The 21,784-nt window shown below is 38.4% G+C and overlaps 1 protein-coding gene across 2 annotated transcripts; it reads left to right on the forward strand.

Moving 5' to 3' along the window:
• Positions 1-94: 94 nt before the first annotated feature.
• si:ch73-71d17.2 (RPA-related protein RADX) lies at positions 95-21,680 on the forward strand. Of its 2 annotated transcripts, none has more exons than XM_055007392.1 (19): positions 95-207; positions 982-1,087; positions 1,610-1,799; positions 1,887-1,993; positions 2,797-2,931; positions 4,081-4,247; positions 6,888-7,044; positions 8,091-8,199; positions 8,466-8,557; positions 8,648-8,773; positions 10,107-10,202; positions 10,281-10,454; positions 11,168-11,292; positions 15,772-15,929; positions 16,789-16,833; positions 16,995-17,038; positions 17,875-18,135; positions 18,460-18,609; positions 20,949-21,680. In XM_055007392.1, the coding sequence occupies exons 1-19, from the start codon at positions 151-153 to the stop codon at positions 21,071-21,073; spliced, it is 2,424 nt and encodes an 807-aa protein (XP_054863367.1). In that variant the 5' UTR covers positions 95-150; the 3' UTR covers positions 21,074-21,680. The 2 variants fall into 2 exon arrangements, with proteins under 2 accessions (XP_054863367.1, XP_054863368.1); XM_055007393.1 differs by having other exon boundaries at positions 189-207; positions 1,162-1,799.
• Positions 21,681-21,784: the final 104 nt, after the last annotated feature.

A 21,784-nucleotide genomic window follows, 5' to 3' on the forward strand; every position in this document is an offset into this window, starting at 1 on the left:
AAAATATGCTTTAAAATGCTGTGTAGTGACCAGTTAAACGTTTAGTTTTCACCTGTAGCCCCGTTCTGATGGATAAATATTGAATTAATGATCAGCATCCTCTGCCTACATCTCCCATAATGCACCGCACTGTTGTGGTTCCGGAACAACATGGCGGCCGCGGGCTGCGTCTTCCACAGAACCCTGGGCAGGTCCGACGGGAACAAGGTCTGATTGAAGTGCCTTTCACCGCCGTTATCGATACGTTTCCGATCAGTTTAATTGATCAGGCTGTGACGCAGCCGGTTTCCGGTTCCAGCCCACCAGACTCCATTCAGATATCTGCCGTTTTAATGCCGCGTCGCACCGCAGCGTCTGTCCGGCTCAAACACAAACTTAAAGGTTTAACTCATAACAGAGAGTCGTCAAGTGGATTATTAATGAGCCGAATTTAACACAACTATATAACTACTTAGAATCACCTTCCATCTGGGCTGTAGATCTCTTCACTGTTAACCGACAACAAATCCAACCGTAAATGATCCAATATTTGCATTGAGCCGCGGTAAAGGGTTGATGTGGAACCAAGAGCCTCCTGGTGGAGAACAGACTGTAGTGTGTTAAATTTACAATAAGAATAATTCAGAGAAACACTCACTGTGTTGTAAACATGTTGACTAATAACTGACAACTAATCCAGCTGATTGCATTGTGTAGTTTTTACCCTTGACTTTGTCTTGTCTTTTTTACCCTTGTCTTTGTCTTGTGTAATTTTTACCCTTGTCTTTGTCTTGTTGTGTAGTTTGTACCCTTGTCTTCGTCTTGTTGTGTAGTTTGTACCCTTGTCTTTGTCTTGTTATGTAGTTTATACCTTTGTCTTGTTGTGTAGTTTATACCCTTGTCTTTGTCTTGTGTAGTTTGTACTCTTGTCTTTGTCTTGTTGTGTAGTTTATACCCTTGTCTTTGTCTTGTGTAGTTTTCACCCTTGTTTTTGTCTTGCAGGTGTCCTCTGCTGTGGTGTGCAGGGAGTCCCTCCATGTGGTGGCGCTGCAGCGTTACAGCAGAGATCAGGGTTCTCCGGTCTACTTCCCTCAGGCCGTCCTCAGCGGTGAGACAACTGACAATCAGAACTGACAGAATTAAAGCCTGAAATTTAGTCCTGTTTTTTTTTTTTAATTCCAGCATTCGTCCTCTCAGAGAAGTTCACGTAATAGAAGACCTGACGAGGTTTAAACCAAGAACCCAACATGTTCCCTCTGGATTCCCTTTGAGCAACAGTTAGAAGGAACCAAAGCACCTCCATTAGAACCAGAACCAGGCTCAGGACGGGTCAGCAGGAGATCAGTCCGATAGATGGGGCTGCTCATGAAGGATTTTAGATTCTGTCCTAGATTTACAGGGAGTCAATAGAGTTAGGAGGAGAAATATGGTCTCTGTTACTGGTTCTACTGGTTTACTGGTTCTGTTGGTTTACTCATTCTACTGGTTCTGCTGGTTTTCTGGTTCTACCGGTTTACTGGTTTATTGGTTCTGTTAGTTTACTGGTTCTGCTGGTTTAATGGTTCCTGTTAGTTTACTGGTTCTGTTGGTTTATTCATTCTACTGGTTCTACTGGTTTTCTGGTCTTCAGGGGACGACCTGTACGACGTCACGCTGTCTGACGGTGACTGCAGACTTCAGGTGACTCTGGATCCGGGTCTGAACCGGCTGGTGGAGAGGAACGTCCTGCGGTCCGGACAGATGCTGAGGAACGCCGCCTTCAGCTCCACCATGACCGCCCAGCTCCCAGCATGCACCGGGGCCTGCAGGGGGACAGACAGGTGGGTGGGAGACAGGTGAGGACAGGTGAAGACACGTGAGGACAGGTAAGTTTGCTGCTGCGCTGTGATTGGCTGTCTCTCCTGCAGCTACAGGATGGTGAGCGTGGACGTTCCCGGTCCAGGTGAGGACGGAGACGGGAGGACAGGTGTGGACTGGGACTCTCTGCCCTGGTTTGGATCCTCAGTAGCTGCAGGTGAGACCGTCTCACCTGGAGATGAAACTCAATCAGAACTTCTTCTTCTGTGGTTTCTGACGGAGTCCAAGTCTAGATCCAGGAGGAACCAGGAACCAGATCTGAGCTCAACATCCAGAAGTTTCCTCTAAATCACTTTATTCTGTCTCAGTTAAAATTTATTTAAAAAAAAAAAAAAAAAAAACAGAACGGTGTCCAAAATAGTCTGCAAGGTTTTCCAAAATAAATCACAAATTATGAAGAAATTACATGAATGAGACTGAAATGTGTCTGAAATGAATGAAAAATTGGCCACAATGAATCTAAATTTGTTAAAAAATGTATTTAAAAAATGACCAAAACAATCAAAAATTGTCTAAAATTAATCTAATCTTTAAACTTTCTAAAACATTTACCAAAAATATTCCAAACTTTTCTAAAATGAATCCAAATTTGTTTAGAATTCATAAAAATTGACCAAAAATAATCTAAAGTTTTCCAAAATGAATGTAAATGAGTTAAAATGTATAAAATATTTACCACACTAATCAAAAATGGTCTTAAATTGGTCTAAATTTGTTAAAAAATTGACCAAAAATAATCAGAAACTGTCTAATATTGATCAAAATTTCTTTAGAATTTATAAAACATGTACCAAAAATAATCAAAAATTGTCTAAAATGAATCTAAATTTGTTTAGAATAACAAAGTATTGTCCCAGATCTGTCCATTCATCGACAGAAGAAGAACTTCTCAGAAACTCAAGTGTTTTTAACCATCAATAACGCCTTGGCTGATCGAGCAATTGGTTCTGGATCCTGCAGCCCCATTGGTTCCCCTCAGAGCCAATCGGAGTGTCTTCCTGCCGTTGTGGAATAACGTGGACTACAGCGGACAGGTGTGGATGGAGGCTCCGCCCACTGAGGAGGAGGAGGATGAAGAGGAAGATGGAGAGGAAGGTACAGATAGATTTAAACATCACTGGACTCACTCATGTTTAGAGACACATCCAGAAATATTCTGTAAAAATATTCTGTTTCCTGTTCATCCAACAGATCAGGAAAAAAAGTAACAACTCCTTTATCCAGTTTTCTGATCCAGTAAGTGACGGAAATCAGTTTAGGATTTATCAGGTGTCTACAGTTAATACAGATTTGCCCAATAATTCATCTAAATTTGTTCAACATGTATCAAAATTAGTCCAAAATCAGATAGAATAATCCCAAATTAATCTACATTTGTCCAAAATAATCTAAATCTGTCTAAAAAAGATCAATATTTGTCTAAAACTAGAAAAAATTTGTCCAAAAATAATCCCAAATTTTCCAACATTTGTCAAAATTTGTCCAAAATGAATCTAAATGTGTCCAAAATAATAAAAAAATTGCCAAAAATGATTCAAAATTTGCCCACCAATAATTAAAATTGTCCAAAATGAATCACAAATTGTCCAAAATGTATCAAAATTTGTCCAAATTAATCAAAATTTGTCCAAATTTGTCAAACATTAATATTTTTCCAAAAAAATTAAATTGTCCAAAATAATAAAAATTATCCAACATTTGTCAAGAATATTCCAAAATTAGACAAAATTTGTCCAAAATTAATCAAAAATTGTCCAAAAGTCATCAAAATTTGTTTAAAATAATCCCAAATTGTACAACATTAGTCAAAATTTGTCCAAATTAATCAATTTGCCAAAAATAGATCAGAATATGTCCAAAATAGATCAAAAAATTGTCCAAAATTATTCTAAATTTGCCCAACAATAATTAAAATTGTCCAGTAATTTTGCAAAATTTGTCCAAATTAATCTAAATTTGTCCAAAATCTGTCCAAAATAATCAACATTTGTCTAAAATTAGTCAAAAATTGTCCAAAATATATCCAAATTTGTTCAAAATAATAAAAAATTATCTAACATTTGTCAGAAATTGTCCAAAATTAGTCCAAATTCATCCAAAATTAATCCAAATTTGTCCAAATGAAATAAATGTGTCCACACAGTGGGTTCTTGAATCAGCTTCGAGTCTGATAATAAATATTTGAACATTTTAAATCATAAATAAACTGAAACCAGTGAATCTATTTCTCATATCTGTCTCCAGGACGACGTCCAACTGTCACCGTCTCCCGGCTCAGAGACTCCTTCCTGTCTGGTCGCCGTGGCGTCACCAGGGGTGCCGTCCAGCATCAGCTGATTGTACGCATCATCAACAAGTCTCCGCTGACCTATTACGGGAGGACGGACAGGAACTGTGAATGTCCATATAAGGTCAGTGGGGATGGACAGGAACTGTGAATGTCCATATAAGGTCAGTGAGGATGAACAGGAACTGTGAATGTCCATATAAGGTCAGTGAGGATGAACAGGAACTGTGAATGTCCATATAAGGTCAGTGGGGATAGACAGGAACTGTGAATGTCCATATAAGGTCAGTGGGGATGGACAGGAACTGTAAATGTCCATATAAGGTCAGTGAGGACAGACAGAAACTGTGAATGTCCATATGAAGTCAGTGGGGATGGACAGGAACTGTAAATGTCCATATAAGGTCAGTGGGGACGGACGGGAACTGTAAATGTCCATATAAGGTCAGTGAGGATGGACGGGAACTGTGAATGTCCATATAAGGTCAGTGAGGACTTACAGGAACTGTGAATGTCCATATAAGGTCAGTGGGGACGGACGGGAACTGTGAATGTCCATATAAGGTCAGTGAGGATGAACAGGAACTGTGAATGTCCATATAAGGTCAGTGGGGATGGACAGGAACTGTGAATGTCCATATAAGGTCAGTGGGGATGGACAGGAACTGTAAATGTCCATATAAGGTCAGTGGGGACGGACGGGAACTGTAAATGTCCATATAAGGTCAGTGAGGACAGACAGAAACTGTGAATGTCCATATAATGTCAACGAGGATGAACAGGAACTGTGAATGTCCATATAAGGTCAGTGGGGATGGACAGGAACTGTGAATGTCCATATAAGGTCAGTGGGGATGGACAGGAACTGTGAATGTCCATATAAGGTCAGTGAGGACGAACAGGAACTGTGAATGTCCATGTAAGGTCAGTGAGGACAGACAGAAACTGTGAATGTCCATATGAAGTCAGTGGGGATGGACAGGAACTGTAAATGTCCATATAAGGTCAGTGGGGACGGACGGGAACTGTAAATGTCCATATAAGGTCAGTGAGGACTTACAGGAACTGTGAATGTCCATATAAGGTCAGTGAGGACGGACAGGAACTGTGAATGTCCATATAAGGTCAGTGAGGACGGACAGGAACTGTGAATGTCCATATAAGGTCAGTGAGGACTTACAGGAACTGTGAATGTCCATATAAGGTCAGTGAGGACGGACAGGAACTGTGAATGTCCATATAAGGTCAGTGAGGACTTACAGGAACTGTGAATGTCCATATAAGGTCAGTGAGGGCGGACAGGAACTGTGAATGTCCATATAAGGTCAGTGAGGACTTACAGGAACTGTGAATGTCCATATAAGGTCAGTGAGGGCGGACAGGAACTGTGAATGTCCATATAAGGTCAGTGAGGACGGACAGGAACTGTGAATGTCCATATATGGTCTGTTCTTCAAGATTCTTCAGTAAAAAATTGTTCAAAACTTTCTGAAACTGTTTAAAAATATTTTAAGCCACAAATGCTTCAGAAGTTCTCCAGAATGACTCAGAATGAGTCCAAAAATTATCTGAAACATTTGACTTGAATCCTGTCCCCAAATTTATATAAAATAATTGTCCAACATCAGTTGAAATTTATCTGAAGTCACTCAGAACTTAAACTACAATAATGCAAGTTATTTGGTACAGCTTTCCTGTAATTGTGGACAAATTTAGGTTATTTTTGGACTAATTGAGTTTAATTTTGACAAATTTAGATTCATATTGGAAAAAATCTGATTAATTTTTGAGCATTTTTTATTTATTTAAGACAGATTGTGATTATTTTGGACAGATATACATTCATTCTGGAAAAAGTTTGATTGTTTTGGGGCAAATTTTGACAATTTTTAGACAAATGTAGATTTATTTTTGGACTAGTTATTTTTTAATTTGAACAAATTTAGATTCAGTTTGGACAAATTTAAATGATTTATTGATTGATTGTTTTGGAAATGTTTATATTTGGACACATTTGATGAATTTTGGACAAATTGACTTTAATTTGGCCAAATTTAGATTCATTCTGGTCAAATTTTCGTCATTTGTGGACAAATTTAGATTAATTTTTGACATTTTTTTAAAATTAATTTTTGACAAATTCGGATTAATTTTGGACAATTTTTTACTTAATTTTGGCCAAATTTTAATAATCTTTGGAAAAATTTTGATAGATTTTTGATATTTTTTATTTTTAATTCATTTTTGACAAATTTAGATTATTTTTGACCATTTTTTAATCACTGGACAATTTTACTTGAATTTGGACAATTTTTGATTATTGTTGGACAAATTTTGGTGTGAATTGGCAGTGTTTATTTGGTGGACGTATTTCTTCAGAATGATTAGAAACTTGGCCATAACATGACCGTGACGGTGTGACCTAGGGTTCTGAGGTGTTTTGTGATGAGTTGTGGAGCTTTAGATCCAGGTCTGGCTGAAGACAGCGTTAGAATGAACTCTGTAGAGAGCAGTGGAGGACCTACAGCGGATCCCTGAGGAACTCCGGACCTCATTAAAGAGAACAGAGGAGGACCCACAGCGGATCCCTGAGGAACTCTTGACCTCATTATGAACTCTGTAGAGAACAGAGGAGGACCTACAGCGGATCCCTGAGGAACTCCAGACCTCATTATAAACTCTGTAGAGAACAGTGGAGGACCTACAGCGGATTCCTGAGGAACTCTGGCCCTCCTTAACGTCTGTGTTTCTGTGTTTCCTCCAGGCGGTGTTGGAGCTGTGCGACCAGACAGGAAGTGTGTGTGCCGTGTTGTGGAACAGTGTGTGTGTCAGCTGGTATCGTCGTCTCAAGCCCGGTGACATCGTCGGCCTGCGACGCTTCCGAGTCAAGCAGCGTTACCAGGCGGAGCCGGGAGTCATCGGTAACCAGATCTGAAGTAGAGCTGCTCTAAACCTGAACCAGGAACTAAACCTAAGCTTAGTTCGGAACTGAAGGTTCTCTAAAACACTACGGTAGTTATCTGAACATTAAACATGATTTTGTTTTCCTCCAGTTAAAGGATTGAGTGATTTTAAAACACATGCAGATAAAATCACCTGGCTTCAGGTAAAGAACTCATTATTTCAAAACAAAGTGACTTAAAATGTGTCCTAAATGACTCAACAATTGTCCTAAACAAACTGAAACTTGTCTCACATTTGTCCTGAATGACAACATCTTTTCAAACATGACTTTACATTTTTTTTTTTTAAAAATGATTTTAATGTTGTTTAGAATGGCTTAAAATATGTCCACAATTACTTTAAACTAGTCTAAAAAGACTAAAACAATATAAAATTCCTCAAAAGTTGTTCCAAATGAGTAGAAGATGTTTAAAACAGCTCGAAAAACGTTCAGTGACTCAAAATGTTTCCAAAATGGCTGAAAATGTGTCATGAATGACTCAGTAGTTGTCCTAAACAGCTTGAAACTTGACTCGCATTTGTCCAGAATGACAACATCTTTTCAAACATGACTTTACATTTGAAAAAAATGACTTTACACTTGTTTAGAATGGCTTAAAATATGTCCAAAATTAGTTTAAACTAGTCTAAAAAGACTAAAAAAAAAAATCATCTAAAATTACTGAAAAATTGCTCCAGATAGGTAAAAGATGTTTAGAACAACTCGGAAAACATTCAGAAATATTTCAAATTTGTCCACAGTCTGTTTCCTTAAGACCTTAACATAAGTTTCCAAAGTGACTCAAAAATGACTTAAGCTGGTCCAAAATGGCTCACATGATGCCCAAATAAGTTAAAAAATGGTCCAAAATAGCTAAACACGTGTCTGAAATTACTCAGAATTAGACATCTTGAAACCTGTCCAACATGACTGTTATGTTCTCCAGATGTTCGGAGACTATTTCTGTCATTTTACAGATAGAGGCAGCAGAATAAACCTCTGTGTTTCTGTTGTTCTGTGTAGAAATCAGTGTTAACAGCAGGAACCCTGCAGCTCAGATATCCGTCCTCCCAGAATCCTCCGTTTCACCCGAGTACGTCCCACCAGCCGTCATCTACAGCTTCTACAACAGGTAAAGATCACACGGTCAGATGGTCCACACTAACGGGACCTGTTCAGAATGTCCTCATAATTCAAACTGTCCTCATAATTCAAACATCCTCATAATTCAAACGTCCTCATAATTCAAACTGTCTTCATAATTCAAATGTCCTAGTAATTCACAAATGTCCTCATGATTCAAACATCCTCATAATCCACAAACGTCCTCATTATTCAAACGTCCTCATAATTCAAACGTCCCCACAATCCAAACTGTCCTGTCTCTGTTGCTGTCAGTCAGCAGATCCTGGACCAGCCTCATGACACCGTGTGTGATGTCATCGGCGTGCTGACATTCGTAGGACGGTCTGAGCGAATCAGGAGTAAGGGTGAGGGTTACCACGGTGACGGTGTGATACTCTGATGTTGGTATGTTTTTACAGTTTTTCAGAAGTAATAATCTGCGTGTTCACTGGTAGATGGCAAAGGGGCGGAGCTTGTGGAGTATCGCTGGCTGCAATTGGAGGACGGTGCCAGCGATCAACCAATCATGGTGAAGCTCTTCTCTACGTCACAGCCTGAGACTCACCTGAAGCTCCACCCAGGTGAGACGCAGGAATAACGTTTCATTCTCCAAAATTACTTCAGTCTGTTCAAAACAATTTAAAATGTGTTAAAAAAAAGCTAAAATATGTTGAAAATGACTAAAACGTGACTAACATGACTTGAAGTTGTCCTGAATAACTAGAAATCTGTTAAAATGACAAAAATGTGTCTAAAATGAATCAAAAATTGTCTAAAATGACTAGAAACATCTCCAAATATCGTGACATTTTCTGGATTGATGCAAAATTTGTCCAAAATCAGTCAAATGTGTCCGAAACAACTTAAAACATGTTTTTAAAAAACTAAAATATGTTGAAAATGACTAAAACGCGTCTTAAATGACTTGAAGTTTTCTTAAATAACTTGAAATCTGATAAAATGAGAAAAATTTGTCTAAAGCGAATCAAAAATTGTCCATAATTATTCAAAATTTGTCAAAAATTAATAAAAAGTGTCCAAAATAATCAAAAAATTGTCCAGGATTTATCAAAAATTGTTGAAAATTTATCAAAAATAATTAAAAAATGCTCCAAAATGAGACAAAATTTGTCCAAAAATGAGTCAAACGTGTCCAAAACAACTTAAAAACATGTCAAGAAATATATATTGAAAATGACTAAAACATGGCTTGAATGAGTTGAAGTTGTGCTAAATAACTCGAAATCTGTTAAAATGACCAAAAAATGTCTAAAATTAGTCAGACTTTGTCACAAATTGATGTCAATTTGTCAAAAATTAATAAAAAATTATCAAAAATAGTCCAAAATTTATCAAAATATGTCCAAATATACCATATTTTTTCCAAAATTAATAAAAAATTTTCCAAACTGAGTCATAATATGAAAAAAATCTAAATTTGTCAAAAGTGAATTGAAATTGGTCAAAAATTTATAAAAAAAAACTTCTCTAAAATGAATCAAAAATGGTCCAAAATTAATCAAAAAATGTCTAAGATTCATCAAAATTTGTCTAAAATTGATCAAAATTCATCTAAAGTATTCACAATTTCTCTACAATTTATCAAAATGTGTCTAAAATTGATCCAAATTTTAACAAAATCTATATAACTTTGTCCAACATTAATCAAAAATTGTCCACAATGTATCAAAAATTGTTCAAAATGTATCTAAATTTGTTTGAAATTTATCACAAATCATCCAAAATTAATCAGAATGTATCTAAAATATATCTGATACTGTCCAAACTGAGTGATAATTTGTCAGGAAGAACTGTGACGTTCCATCAGACTGACATTGTTGACGTTTCTGTTTCCATGGAAACAGTGAATAACCTCCATGTTTGCGTCTCTGTTTCCATGGAAACGGTCTCCAGCCTCGATCCTGGTCGGTACCAGACTGAAGCTGGTCCGGGCCTCGGAGCAGACGTCCTACCTGACCAACAGCGCCTACACTCAGGTGTACTGCTCAGGTAAGCGGGATGGGCGGGGCTTGTTTGAGGTCCTGTCTGTCCATCTGCATCCTGATTGGCTGACCGTGTGACTGACAGGTCAGGGCCACCACTCCCAGATGAGCTACCGACGGCTGCGGCCGGTCCGATACTTCCTGGACTGGCTGAGGACGCAGGAGGACGCCGCCGTGCTGAGCAGGGCTCTGATTGGAGGGTTCTTCACGTACCCGCCCCTTCCTGTCTCCATGGAGACCTACATGAAGGCGCGCAGAGGTCAGTTTGTTTACCGTTTACTGTTTGTATACTGTTTGTTTACTGTTTATTTACTCTTTGCTATTTGTTTACTGTTTACAGTTTGTTTACTGTTTATTTACTGTTTATTCGTTGTTATTTACAGTTTATTTACAGTTTATTTACTGTATATTCATTGTTATTTACAGTTTTTTTGTTCCTGTTTGCTATTTGTTTACAATTTATTTGCTGTTTGTTATTGTTTATTTGCTGTTTACTGCTATACATGTACTGTTTATTTACTGTCTATTCCTGTTTGTTTTTGTTTATTTACTGTTTATTCCTGTATGTTATTGTTGATTTAGTGTTTGTTACTATTCATTTACTGTTTATTTGTCATTTATTTGCTGTTTATTTACTGTTTATTTACTATTTATTTTCTGGGGGGGGCTGTGTCTTTGGACACATTTTGAATAATCTTTTATGTGTTTTAAGTTAATTTATCTGTGATTTCTTTAGTCACTTTAGAGGAACCTGTGATGATTTTGAACATATTTTCAGACATTATTAACGAGCTGTAAGTCAGTTCTGGACTCGTTTTCCTCGTTTTGGAGAAGATCCAGTTGTTAGTGTGAGTTTTTCTTATTTTCTGACGTGTTCTGGACAGATCAGAGGTTTACTTCCTGAATCCTCTGACATGGTTCAGGTCTTTAAACTGAAGTAACCTCCAGTCTGACCACCTGCCGCTCTTCCAGGTGAGCCGGGATTCCTGCGAGGGGCGGAGCTTCAGATGGCGCTGGACAGACTCTGTTACCGGGAGCGATGCACCTTCTGTATCCAGGCAACCGTCACCACGGTTACCTACAGCCGCCTAGGAGAGGTGACGGCAGACGTTTACCGTTGCTTGTTTTTATGTTTTTACAGAAAGGTTTTACTTCATATTCTGCTGTAAAACTGGAGCTTTAGAGAGGAAAATATAAAAACAAAACAGCTCCAGATGTCCCAAAATATTAGTCAAAAACCTGTCCGAACTTATTCAGAACTTGTCCAGAATAATTAACAGTTTTCCAAAATTAGCCAGAAGGTTAGAAAATCATCTCTGTGTCTACAATGCCCCAAACTTTGTCCAGAAAGACTAAAATTGTCCAAATTTCACTAAAATGACGGAAATTTATACAAAATTTATGACACAAATTCTAAAAAATGAATAAAAGTGTCTAAAATGGATCAAAAATTGTCCAAAATCGATCAAAGTTTGGCCAGAATTTTTCAAATGTGTCTAAAACAACTTAAAATGTGTCAGAATAAGACTAAAATCTGTTGAAAATGAGTAAAACAGGACTTGAATGAGTTGAGGTGGTCCTAAATAACTTGAAATCTGTTCAAATGACAGGAATTTGTCTAAAATCAATCGAAAATTGTCCAAAATTAATGAAAATATGTCAAAATGTATCCAGATTTGTCTAAAATTAAGCAAAAATTGCCCAATATGAGTCATATTTTGTCCAAAATGAATATAAAATGCTCCAAAATTTATCAAAGTTTGTCTAAAATTGATCAAAATTTGTCTAAAATAACCCAAACTTAAACCTAAACTCCAAATGTCCAAATTTGACCAAAACAACTGAAATTTCCACAAAATTTATGACACAAATTCTAAAAAATTGTCTACAATGACTTGAACATTTTAAAGAACGACATAAAATTTGCACAAAGTAACAAGAATTTGTGCACTTTTAAAAAGTCCAAAAATTGTCTATACTCATCTAAAATTAATCAAAATTACTGAAATTTGTCAAAAAATTCTTGAAATGTCAAAACTTACATGAAAAATTTCCAAATTAGTCTAAAACGTGTTCAGATTTTTTTTGAAATGACATGAAAAATGTCCAAAGGTATAAAAACTAGTCTAAAAGGACTTAAAATGTCCAAATTTCACCAAAATAACTGAAATTATGACGTAAAACCTCCAGAAGAGTTTAAATTAATAAAAATAATGGTTTTAAAGAAATGTCCAGAGTTATTCTAAAGTGTCTAAGATTGACCAGATTTTTGTGAATGTCCTTTGTGAGAAAGTTTTGATTCGTTTTAGGACAAATCTGACACATTTTAAAGACATATTTCACATATTTTGGGTCATTTTTGACAAGTTTTGAGTCATACTGGACAAATTCTTGGTAATTTTGTACAAATTTTGTGATTTTGGACAAATTTCGAGTAATTTTTTATGTGTTTTGAGTTAATTTAGACAAGTGTTTGTAATTTTGGACAAGTCTTTAGACATTATGGAGTCCTTTCAGTAATTTTTGGAGAAATATTTTGTCTTTTTCGGACAAATTTTGAATCGTTTTTGGTCAAATCTGACACATTTTAAAGACATTTTTAGCAAAGTTTTGGTCATTTTTGACAGTGTTTTAGTTATTTCGAACAGATTTAAGTCATTTTAGACAATTTTGAGTCATATTGGACAAATTCTTTGTAGTTCTGTACTAGTTTTCAAAGTCAAAGTCAGCTTTATTGTCGGTTCTGCTACATGCGTACACATACAGAGAATTGAAACTGCATTTCTCTCTAACCCTAAAACGTGAAAACTAAAGCTAAAAATTTAAGATACAATCAAACATCAGAGAAAAACAAAAAGACAACAATCCTAATCTACATACGGCACAATTTAGTCTATTGTTCAGAACCTGAGTATTGTAGTACAACAGAAGACAAGAGTGTAAACTGGCATTTAGGAGAAAACATTAAAGTGACTTAGTGTCAAACAGATCATGTGCTGTTCCAGTGCAGGTCAGAGGTTATTGACCAGAGTTTGTGTATGTGGGGGAAGGGGGTGGTAGAGAGTTCAGCTTCCTGACAGCCTGGTGGATGAAGCTGTTGCTCAGTGGGCTGGTCCTGGTCCTCAGACTCTTCAGTCTCCTCCCTGATGGCAGCAGGCTGAACAGGTTGTGGGATGGGTGTGTGGGGTCTCCTGCAATGCTTAGTGCTTTGGGAGTGAGGCGGGTGCTGTAGATGTCCTGGAGGGAGGGGAGAGAGAGACACCCACAATCCTTTCTGCTGCTTTCACGATGCGCTGGAGGGTCCTGCAGCAGGAGGAGGTGCAGGAGTCGTACCACGCTGTGATGCTGCTGGACAGGATGCTCTCCATGGTGCCTCTATAGAAGGTGGACATGATGGGGGCCGGGGCACTGGCTCTTCTCAGCTTACGCAGGAAGTAGAGACGTTGTTGTGCCTTCCTGACCAGTGATGTTGTGTTTCTGGTCCAGGAGAGATTTTCTGAGACGTACACACCCAGGAACTTGGTGCTGCTCACCCTCTCCACAGCCGCACCGTTGATGTTGAGAGGAGCATGCTGGGTGTGTCCTCTCCTGAAGTCAACAACCATCTCCTTTGTCTTCTCCATGTTCAGAGAGAGGTTGTTGGTGCTGCACCACCTGGCCAGGTTGCTCACCTCACTCCTGTATTGTGTCTCATCGCTGTTACTGATGAGACCCACCACAGTTTGTCATCCGCAAACTTTATAAAAGATTGGAGCTGTGAGCTGGAGTGCAGTCATGGGTCAGCAGGGTGAAGAGTAGGGGGCTCAGCACACATCCTTGGGGGACCCCATGTTCAGGATGATGGTGCTCGATGTCTTGCTGCTGACCTGTACTGCCTGTGGTCTCCCTGTCAGGAAGTCCAGTAGCCAGTTGCACAGTGAGGTGTTGAGTCCAAACTGGTCTAGTTTGTGGATGAGCTGCTGGGAGATGACGGTGTTAAATGCTGAACTAAAGTCTATGAACAGCATTCTAACATAAGAGTCCTTGTTTTCCAGGTGTGTGAGGGCTGAGTGGAGTGCAGTGGAGATTGCATCATCGGTTGAGCGGTTGGTCCGATATGCAAACTGGTAGGGGTCCAGGGTGGGTGGGAGGAGGGATTTGATGTGGTGCATGACTAGCACCAAGTTCACTCCCATCCTATCAGGATGGGAGTGAGTGCAACTGGGCGGTAGTCATTGAAGGAGGAGGGGGATGACTTCTTCAGTACCGGGATGATGGTGGCTGTTTTGAGGCACGTGGGGACAACAGCCTGCTGAGGGCTCTCTGGGGACAGTGACAGCACCTGGTCACTGGGAGGAGGTGTGGTCTTCTGTGCAGGGGTGCTGTTGTTTGCTTCAAAACGGCCAAAGAAGTCATTCACCTCACTCGAGAGACAGGTTGGCCCTAGCTATCCTCAGGCCTGCCTCGTCTCCAGCTCTGAAGGCATTGTTTCATACCTTCAGGAGCCTGTAAACCTCCCCTGTCAGCCACAGCTTCTGATTAGCCTGAACAGTGACGGTCTTGGTGGCTGTCACATCATCAATGCACCTGGTGATGTAGGCAGTGACAGTCTCTGTGTACTCCTGGAGGTCTGTAGTGTTATTGTAGGTGGCAGCTTGTTTAAATACATCCCAGTCTGTGGTGATGAAACAGTCCTGAAGTGCCTCTGAAGACCCTTGTGGCCACACACGTACCTGTTTCTGAACTGGTTTGATGGTTTTAACCAGTGGTCTGTATGCTGGAATTAGCATAACAGTAATATGGTCTGAGGCACCAAGGTGTGGCAGGGAAAGGCCTTGTAGGCTCTTCTCTGGGTCGTATAAACAAGATCCAGTATGTTGTCTCCCCGGGTAGGAAAGTCTATGTGCTGGTGCATGCTGGGAAACACAGTCTTTGGATCCGCATGGTTAAAGTCCCCAGCCAGGATCAGGATCAGAGGTTTTGGACAAATTTTGAGTCCATTTTTAGATTTTTTGAGTTAATTTAGACAAGTGTTTGTGATTTGGGACAAGTCTTTAGACATTTTGGACTCGTTTTAGTCATTTTTGGCAAAATCATCTGTCATTTTAGACAATTTTGGGTCATTTAAGGACAAATCGTGCACATTTTGAAGACATTTTTGGACAAATTTAAGTTATTTTAGACAAGTTTGAGTCATACTGGACAAATTCTCAGTAATTTTGGTGAAGTTTTTGTGATTTTTTTGGACAAATTTTGAGTAATTTTTTATGTGTTTTGAATTTATTTAGACAAGTGTTTGTGATTTTGGACTTCTTTCTCACTTTAGAGAAACTTTTAATAATTTTAATTACAAAAAAGTGTCCAAAATTTGCTCTAATTTGTCTAAAATCTACCAAAATTAGATGACAATTTTCCAAAATTAGTCTCAAATGAGTTCATGTTTTAAAAGAAGTCATGAAAAATGTCCAAAAAGAATCTATAAACTGATATAAAACGTGTCCACAGATATAAAACTGGTCCTGAGTGACTAGTGGGTTGAAGCGTCTCTTCTGTGTTTTCTCTTTCTATAATAATCACTGACATCTGGACTCCTGCAGGACGAATGCTGTTTGTTCTGGATGGATCGATCTTCATCCTTCTCTCCATCCTCCTCCTCACCCTCCACCCCCCGATCCTCCAGAACTTCTCCGTCCTTCAGTCCAGCATCTTCAGCAGTCAGCCGGTCGACGCCTCGAACTCCCAACCAGACAGCAGGGTGACGCTTTAAACCAGTTCATTATCAGACTTTAAAACAGTTTATTATTGACTTTAAACCAGTTTATTATCAGACTTTAAACCAGTTTATTATTGACTTTAAACCAGTTTATCAGACTTTAAACCAGTTTATTATCAGACTTTGAACCAGTTTATTATTGACTTTAAACCAGTTTATTATCAGACTTTAAACCAGTTTATTATCAGACTTTGAACCAGTTTATTATTGACTTTAAACCAGTTTATTATCAGACTTTAAACCAGTTTATTATCAGACTTTAAACCAGTTTATTATCAGACTTTGAACCAGTTTATTATTGACTTTAAACCAGTTTATTATCAGACTTTAAACCAGTTTATTATCAGACTTTGAACCAGTTTATTATTGACTTTAAACCAGTTTATTATCAGACTTTAAACCAGTTTATTATCAGACTTTAAACCAGTTTATTATTGACTTTAAACCAGTTTATCAGACTTTAAACCAGTTTATTATCAGACTTTGAACCAGTTTATTATTGACTTTAAACCAGTTTATTATCAGACTTTAAACCAGTTTATTATCAGACTTTAAACCAGTTTATTATTGACTTTAAACCAGTTTATCAGACTTTAAACCAGTTTATTGTCGACTTTAAACCAATTTATTACCAGACTTTATACCAGTTTATTATTGACTTTAAACCAGTTTATTATCAGACTTTAAACCAGTTTATTATTGACTTTAAACCAGTTTATTATTGACTTTAAATCAGTTTATTATGAGACTTTAAACCAGTTTGTTATCTGACTTTAAACCAGTTTGTTATCTGACTTTAAACCCGTTTATTATTGTTATTTTTTACTGGTTTTCTCTGCAGGTCTTTTAAAAGGAAGCTGCTGTCGACTGAAACTCCAAAGAAGAGGTGAGTTCTGGTTTTAAACTGGTCCAGAACCAGAACCTGTGTTTTGGTTTTTCTGGTCCAGATTTAAATCCTGAATGATTCTGGATCCAGAGACTCTTCAGGTCAGTTTAGTTTCCTGTAAATGTTGTTGAACCTGAGGATGAAGTGTTGTGTTTCCTCAGAGGTCCGTGGGTCACACTGCAGCCAGAACACAACACCGACACAGGTGAGACCAGAACCACAACGTTCTAAAGACCTGCAGAACCTCAGGGACTGGAAACATCATGACATCACTGTGGTCGTTTGTGTCTCTTTGTGGTCGTTTTGTGTCTCTTTGTGGTCGTTTTGTGTCTCTTTGTGGTCGTTTTATGTCTCTTTGTGGACGTTTGCGTGTCTTTGTGGTTGTTTTGTGTCTCTTTGTGGATGTTTGTGTCTTTTTGTGGTCATTTTGAGTCTCTTTGTGGTCGTTTTGAGTCTCTTTGTGGTCGTTTTGTGTCTCTTTGTAGTCGTTTTGAGTCTCTTTGTGGTAGTTTTGTGTCTCTTTGTGGACATTTGTGTCTCTCTGTGGTACTTTTGTAACTCTTTTTGATAGTTTTATGTCTCTTTGTGGTTGTTTTGTGTCTCTTTGTGGTTGTTTTTGTGTCTGTGGTCGTTTTGTGTCTCTTTGTAGTCGTTTTGTGTCTCTGTGGTTGTTTTGTATCTCTTTGTGGTTGTTTTGTGTCTCTTTGTGGTCATTTTGTGTTTCTTTGTGGTTGTTTTGTGTCTCTTTGTGGTTGTTTTGTGTCTGTCTCTGTCTCTTTGTGGTTGTTTGTGTGTCTGTGGTCGTTTTGTGTCTCTTTGTGGTCGTTTTGTGTCTCTTTGTGGTCATTTTGTGTCTCTTTGTGGTCGTTTTGTGTCTCTTTGTGGTTGTTTTGTGTCTCTGTCATTGTTTTGTGTCTCTTTGTGGTCATTTTGTGTCTCTTTGTGGTCGTTTTGTGTCTCTTTGTGGTTGTTTTGTGTCTCTTTGTGGTCATTTTGTGCGTCTGAATCTTCCAGCTAATGAATCTTCTCCACCTCCTTCAGTGGTTCTGTTTGAAGCCTCCATGGAGTTCCTGCAGAACGTCAACCCAGACGACAAAGACGACGATGAGGACGATGACGCCTTGTCCTTCGTCACTGCCCCCTCCCCACCCATTGTCCCACCCGTCACCATGGAGACCTTCCCCATGTGTTATGACCACGCCCACTGGGAGGAGCAGACGGCCACCGTGGTGATGGGAGGAAAGACGACGCCGGGGAGGTTCGACCTCGCCATCGACGACTACTACACCCTGAAACTGAGAGGTACACGGTTCTATTACACCCTGAGAGGTACACGGTTCTACTACACCTTGAGAGGTACACGGTTCTACTACACCTTGAGAGGTACACGGTTCTATTACACCCTGAGAGGTACACGGTTCTAGTACACCTTGAGAGGTACACGGTTCTACTACACCCTGAGAGGTACACGGTTCTACTACACCCTGAGAGGTACACGGTTCTACTACACCCTGAGAGGTAGGGTTAGCGTTGGCACGAAGAGACACAAAATGACCACAAAGAGACACAAACCGTGTTGTTCAATGTGAGGGTCCAGTTCCATCAGTGTTCTCTGTGTTCCTTTAGCTCTGTCTGACGGGGTTCTGGTCGATGCCGTCTTCCTCCCCCACGCCTGGTCTTCCTCCCCCTGCCCCCTCCTGATGCCCCACTCCAACACCTGGACCTCCATCCTGTCACATGGAGCCTTCTCCTCCCACACACCTCCACCTTCACCAGGTCGGTACCGACACTCCTCAGCCGTCCCACGTAGAACCAAACAAGAACATCTGGGTTCTGGTAGAAACTGACCCCAGATCAGGACGGATGCAGGGATGTATTGAGCCTTCTTCCCAACTAATCAGCAGAAACTCCAACTCACAGCTTCTATTCAGGAAACATTTAGAATTCTACCAGAAAGTTCTAAGAATTCTACCTTCATACTGGGAATGTTTACAGAGCTCCAGGTCCTTGGAGTCCATAGAGGAAAACGAGTAGACGAGTAGTCTACTCTAGAACTTTGTCCAGTTGTCGGTAGGTCTACTCTAGAAGTTTTTCCAGTTGTTGGTAGGTCTACTCTAGAACTTTGTCCAGTTGTCGGTAGGTCTACTCTAGAACTTTGTCCAGTTGTCGGTAGGGCTACTCTAGAACTTTTTCCAGTTTTCGGTAGATCTACTCTAGAACTTTTTCCAGTTGTCGGTAGGGCTACTCTAGAACTTTTTCCAGTTGTCGGTAGGTCTACTCTAGAACTTTTTCCAGTTGTCGGTAGGTCTACTCTAGAAGTTTTTCCAGTTGTCGGTAGGTCTACTCTAGAACTTTGTCCAGTTGTCGGTAGGTCTACTCTAGAACTTTGTCCAGTTGTCGGTAGGGCTACTCTAGAACTTTTTCCAGTTGTCGGTAGGTCTACTCTAGAACTTTTTCCAGTTGTCGGTAGGGCTACTCTAGAACTTTTTCCAGTTGTCGGTAGGTCTACTCTAGAACTTTTTCCAGTTGTCGGTAGGTCTACTCTAGAACTTTTTCCAGTTGTCGGTAGGTCTACTCTAGAACTTTTTCCAGTTGTCGGTAGGGCTACTCTAGAACTTTGTCCAGTTGTCGGTAGGGCTACTCTAGAACTTTTTCCAGTTGTCGGTAGGTCTACTCTAGAACTTTTTCCAGTTGTCGGTAGGTCTGCTCTAGAACTTTCTCCAGTTGTCGGTAGGTCTACTCTAGAACTTTTTCCAGTTGTTGGTAGGTCTACTCTAGAACTTTTTCCGGTTGTTGGTAGGTCTGCTGTAGAACTTTTTCCGGTTGTCGGTAGGTCTGCTCTAGAACTTTTTCCAGTTGTTTGTAGGTCTACTCTAGAACTTTTTCCAGTTGTCGGTAGGTCTACTCTAGAACTTTCTCCAGTTGTTTGTAGGTCTACTCTAAAACGTTCTCCAGGGGATGTTCTCCTTTCCTGCTTTCAGTCTTTAGGTTTAGTCTCAGAAAATTCCAGGTTCTCGACAAAGTGACTCTAAACTCATTCTCAAAATAGTACATTTTCTGTCATTTTCATGCATTGAATTCAGATTTTGGACATTAGCTTATATTTACATGCATTTTGTTCATTTTTTCTGTTTTCTCAAACACTTCATTAATACTTTCGAGCATTTTACCGATTTTTGGGCAGTTAACTAATCATTATAGATAATTTCGTTTTGCGTTTTAATGATATTTTCAGACATTTTAAAGATTCTTGAACATTACCTAATATGTACAGATATTGTGTTAATAATTTTTGGCATTTTATCAATATTTTTTAGCATTTTAAGAATATTTTCGAACCTTTTATTAAGATTTTTGGACATTAACTAATACGTACATTTTGTTAACAGTTTTTGGTATTTTATTGCAATTCTCAAACATTATATTCATACTTTCTGATATTTTGATAGTATTTTCTAACATTTTCATGATATTTCAGATATTTTATTAAGATTTTTAGACATTTAACTAATACTAATGGATATTTTTGCGCATTTTATCAATGTTTTCAAACATTTAATTAATATTTCAGACGTTTAGTTAATATTTTTGGACATTTGATTAATACTTAGAGATATTTTTACCATTTTATTAATATTTTCAAACATTTAATTTGCATTTTCCGACATTTTATTCAGATTTTTGGTAGTTTAACTAATACTAACAGACATTTTGTTCATAGTTTTCAAACATTTGATTAATATTTTCAGACATTATATGAAGATTTTTGGGTGTTTAACTAATACTTACAGATATTTTATGAATATTTTTGGGGATTTAATTAATATTTTCGAACATTACATGAATACTTTCTGACATTTTAATCATATTTTCTGATATTTTCATGATATTTCAGTCATTTTATTTACATTTTTGGACATTTAGCTCATATTTATGGATTTTTTGATGTTTTATCAATATTTCAAACATTTAATTAATATTTTCCAACATTTTATTTAGATTTTTGGACATTTAACCAATACTAATGGATATTTTGATCATATTTTTTGCCTTTCATTGATATTTCTGGTCAGCTTTCACGTTTTAAGCCGTTCTTTCTTTCTGTCTCTTCTCAGCTGACCTCATCGCCATGGCAACGCAGCTGACCAATCAGAGGCTGGTGTGCGTCCTGGAGGTGTGTCACCTGGGCGGAGCCTCCACGGAGCTGGTCCTGAGCCGAGCGTTCCACCTGGCCGAGTGATGCATCATGGGAGTTTTCCTGTGGCTTATTTATTATTATTTATTTTAAATGCTGTTCTGATTCATTGATGCACTTTAACTGAGTTTGTGTTTAATATAAACAAAGTCATGTTTTCAGTTCAGAGTTTTTGTTCTAATATTTTTAGAACGAAGGATAAAAGAACCCTTTATGAGGCTTTACTGGATGTTTGGTCGTAGGAAGAGTTAGTGAAATGTAAATCAAAGCCTTTTGGAGGGAGTTCATGTTGTTGAAGGTTTCTGGTCAGACTTTTAAAATGTTTCTACGTTAAATGATCTCACAAATGTACATTTATTATGTTGTTCCCTTTTATAAGCTTAGACTTTAAATTATTCTTCAGTTTCTCCTGAAGTTGTAAAGAAAAAAACACCTTAACTCTGAGTAATTCCTGGACATTTCAACTGAAAACTCTTCCAAAATGACTAAAACCTTCTCAAAGTGACTCTAGACTCATCCAAAACGACTAAAACCTCCTCGACTCCTTCTTATTTCTTCATGTTTCAGAGAAACCTCGCAGCTGTTTTTCTAACCTGTAAACTTTTGTACGATGAAGGAAGAAATGTTCCAATAAATTCTGCTTTCTTGGTTATTTTTCTGCTCTGAAGTTCCAGTTTGTCTTTCAGGTCATGAGTGGAACTTTTTCAAGAATAAACGGCCAGATGTTTATCAAATTAAGTTTTAATTTCTGATAAA

This window comes from Amphiprion ocellaris, chromosome 23 (genome assembly GCF_022539595.1).
Source record: "Amphiprion ocellaris isolate individual 3 ecotype Okinawa chromosome 23, ASM2253959v1, whole genome shotgun sequence".
NCBI lineage: Eukaryota > Metazoa > Chordata > Actinopteri > Pomacentridae > Amphiprion > Amphiprion ocellaris.

Excerpts from the sequence above, each read along its gene's own strand:
- si:ch73-71d17.2 (XM_055007392.1), top strand. The coding sequence starts at position 151 with ATGGCGGCCGCGGGCTGCGTCTTCCACAGAACCCTGGGCAGGTCCGAC. Across the intron at positions 208-981 it reads GCAGGTCCGACGGGAACAAG|GTGTCCTCTGCTGTGGTGTG; the intron begins GTCTGATTGAAG and ends TTTGTCTTGCAG. Across the intron at positions 8,558-8,647 it reads TGAGCGAATCAGGAGTAAGG|ATGGCAAAGGGGCGGAGCTT; the intron begins GTGAGGGTTACC and ends GTTCACTGGTAG.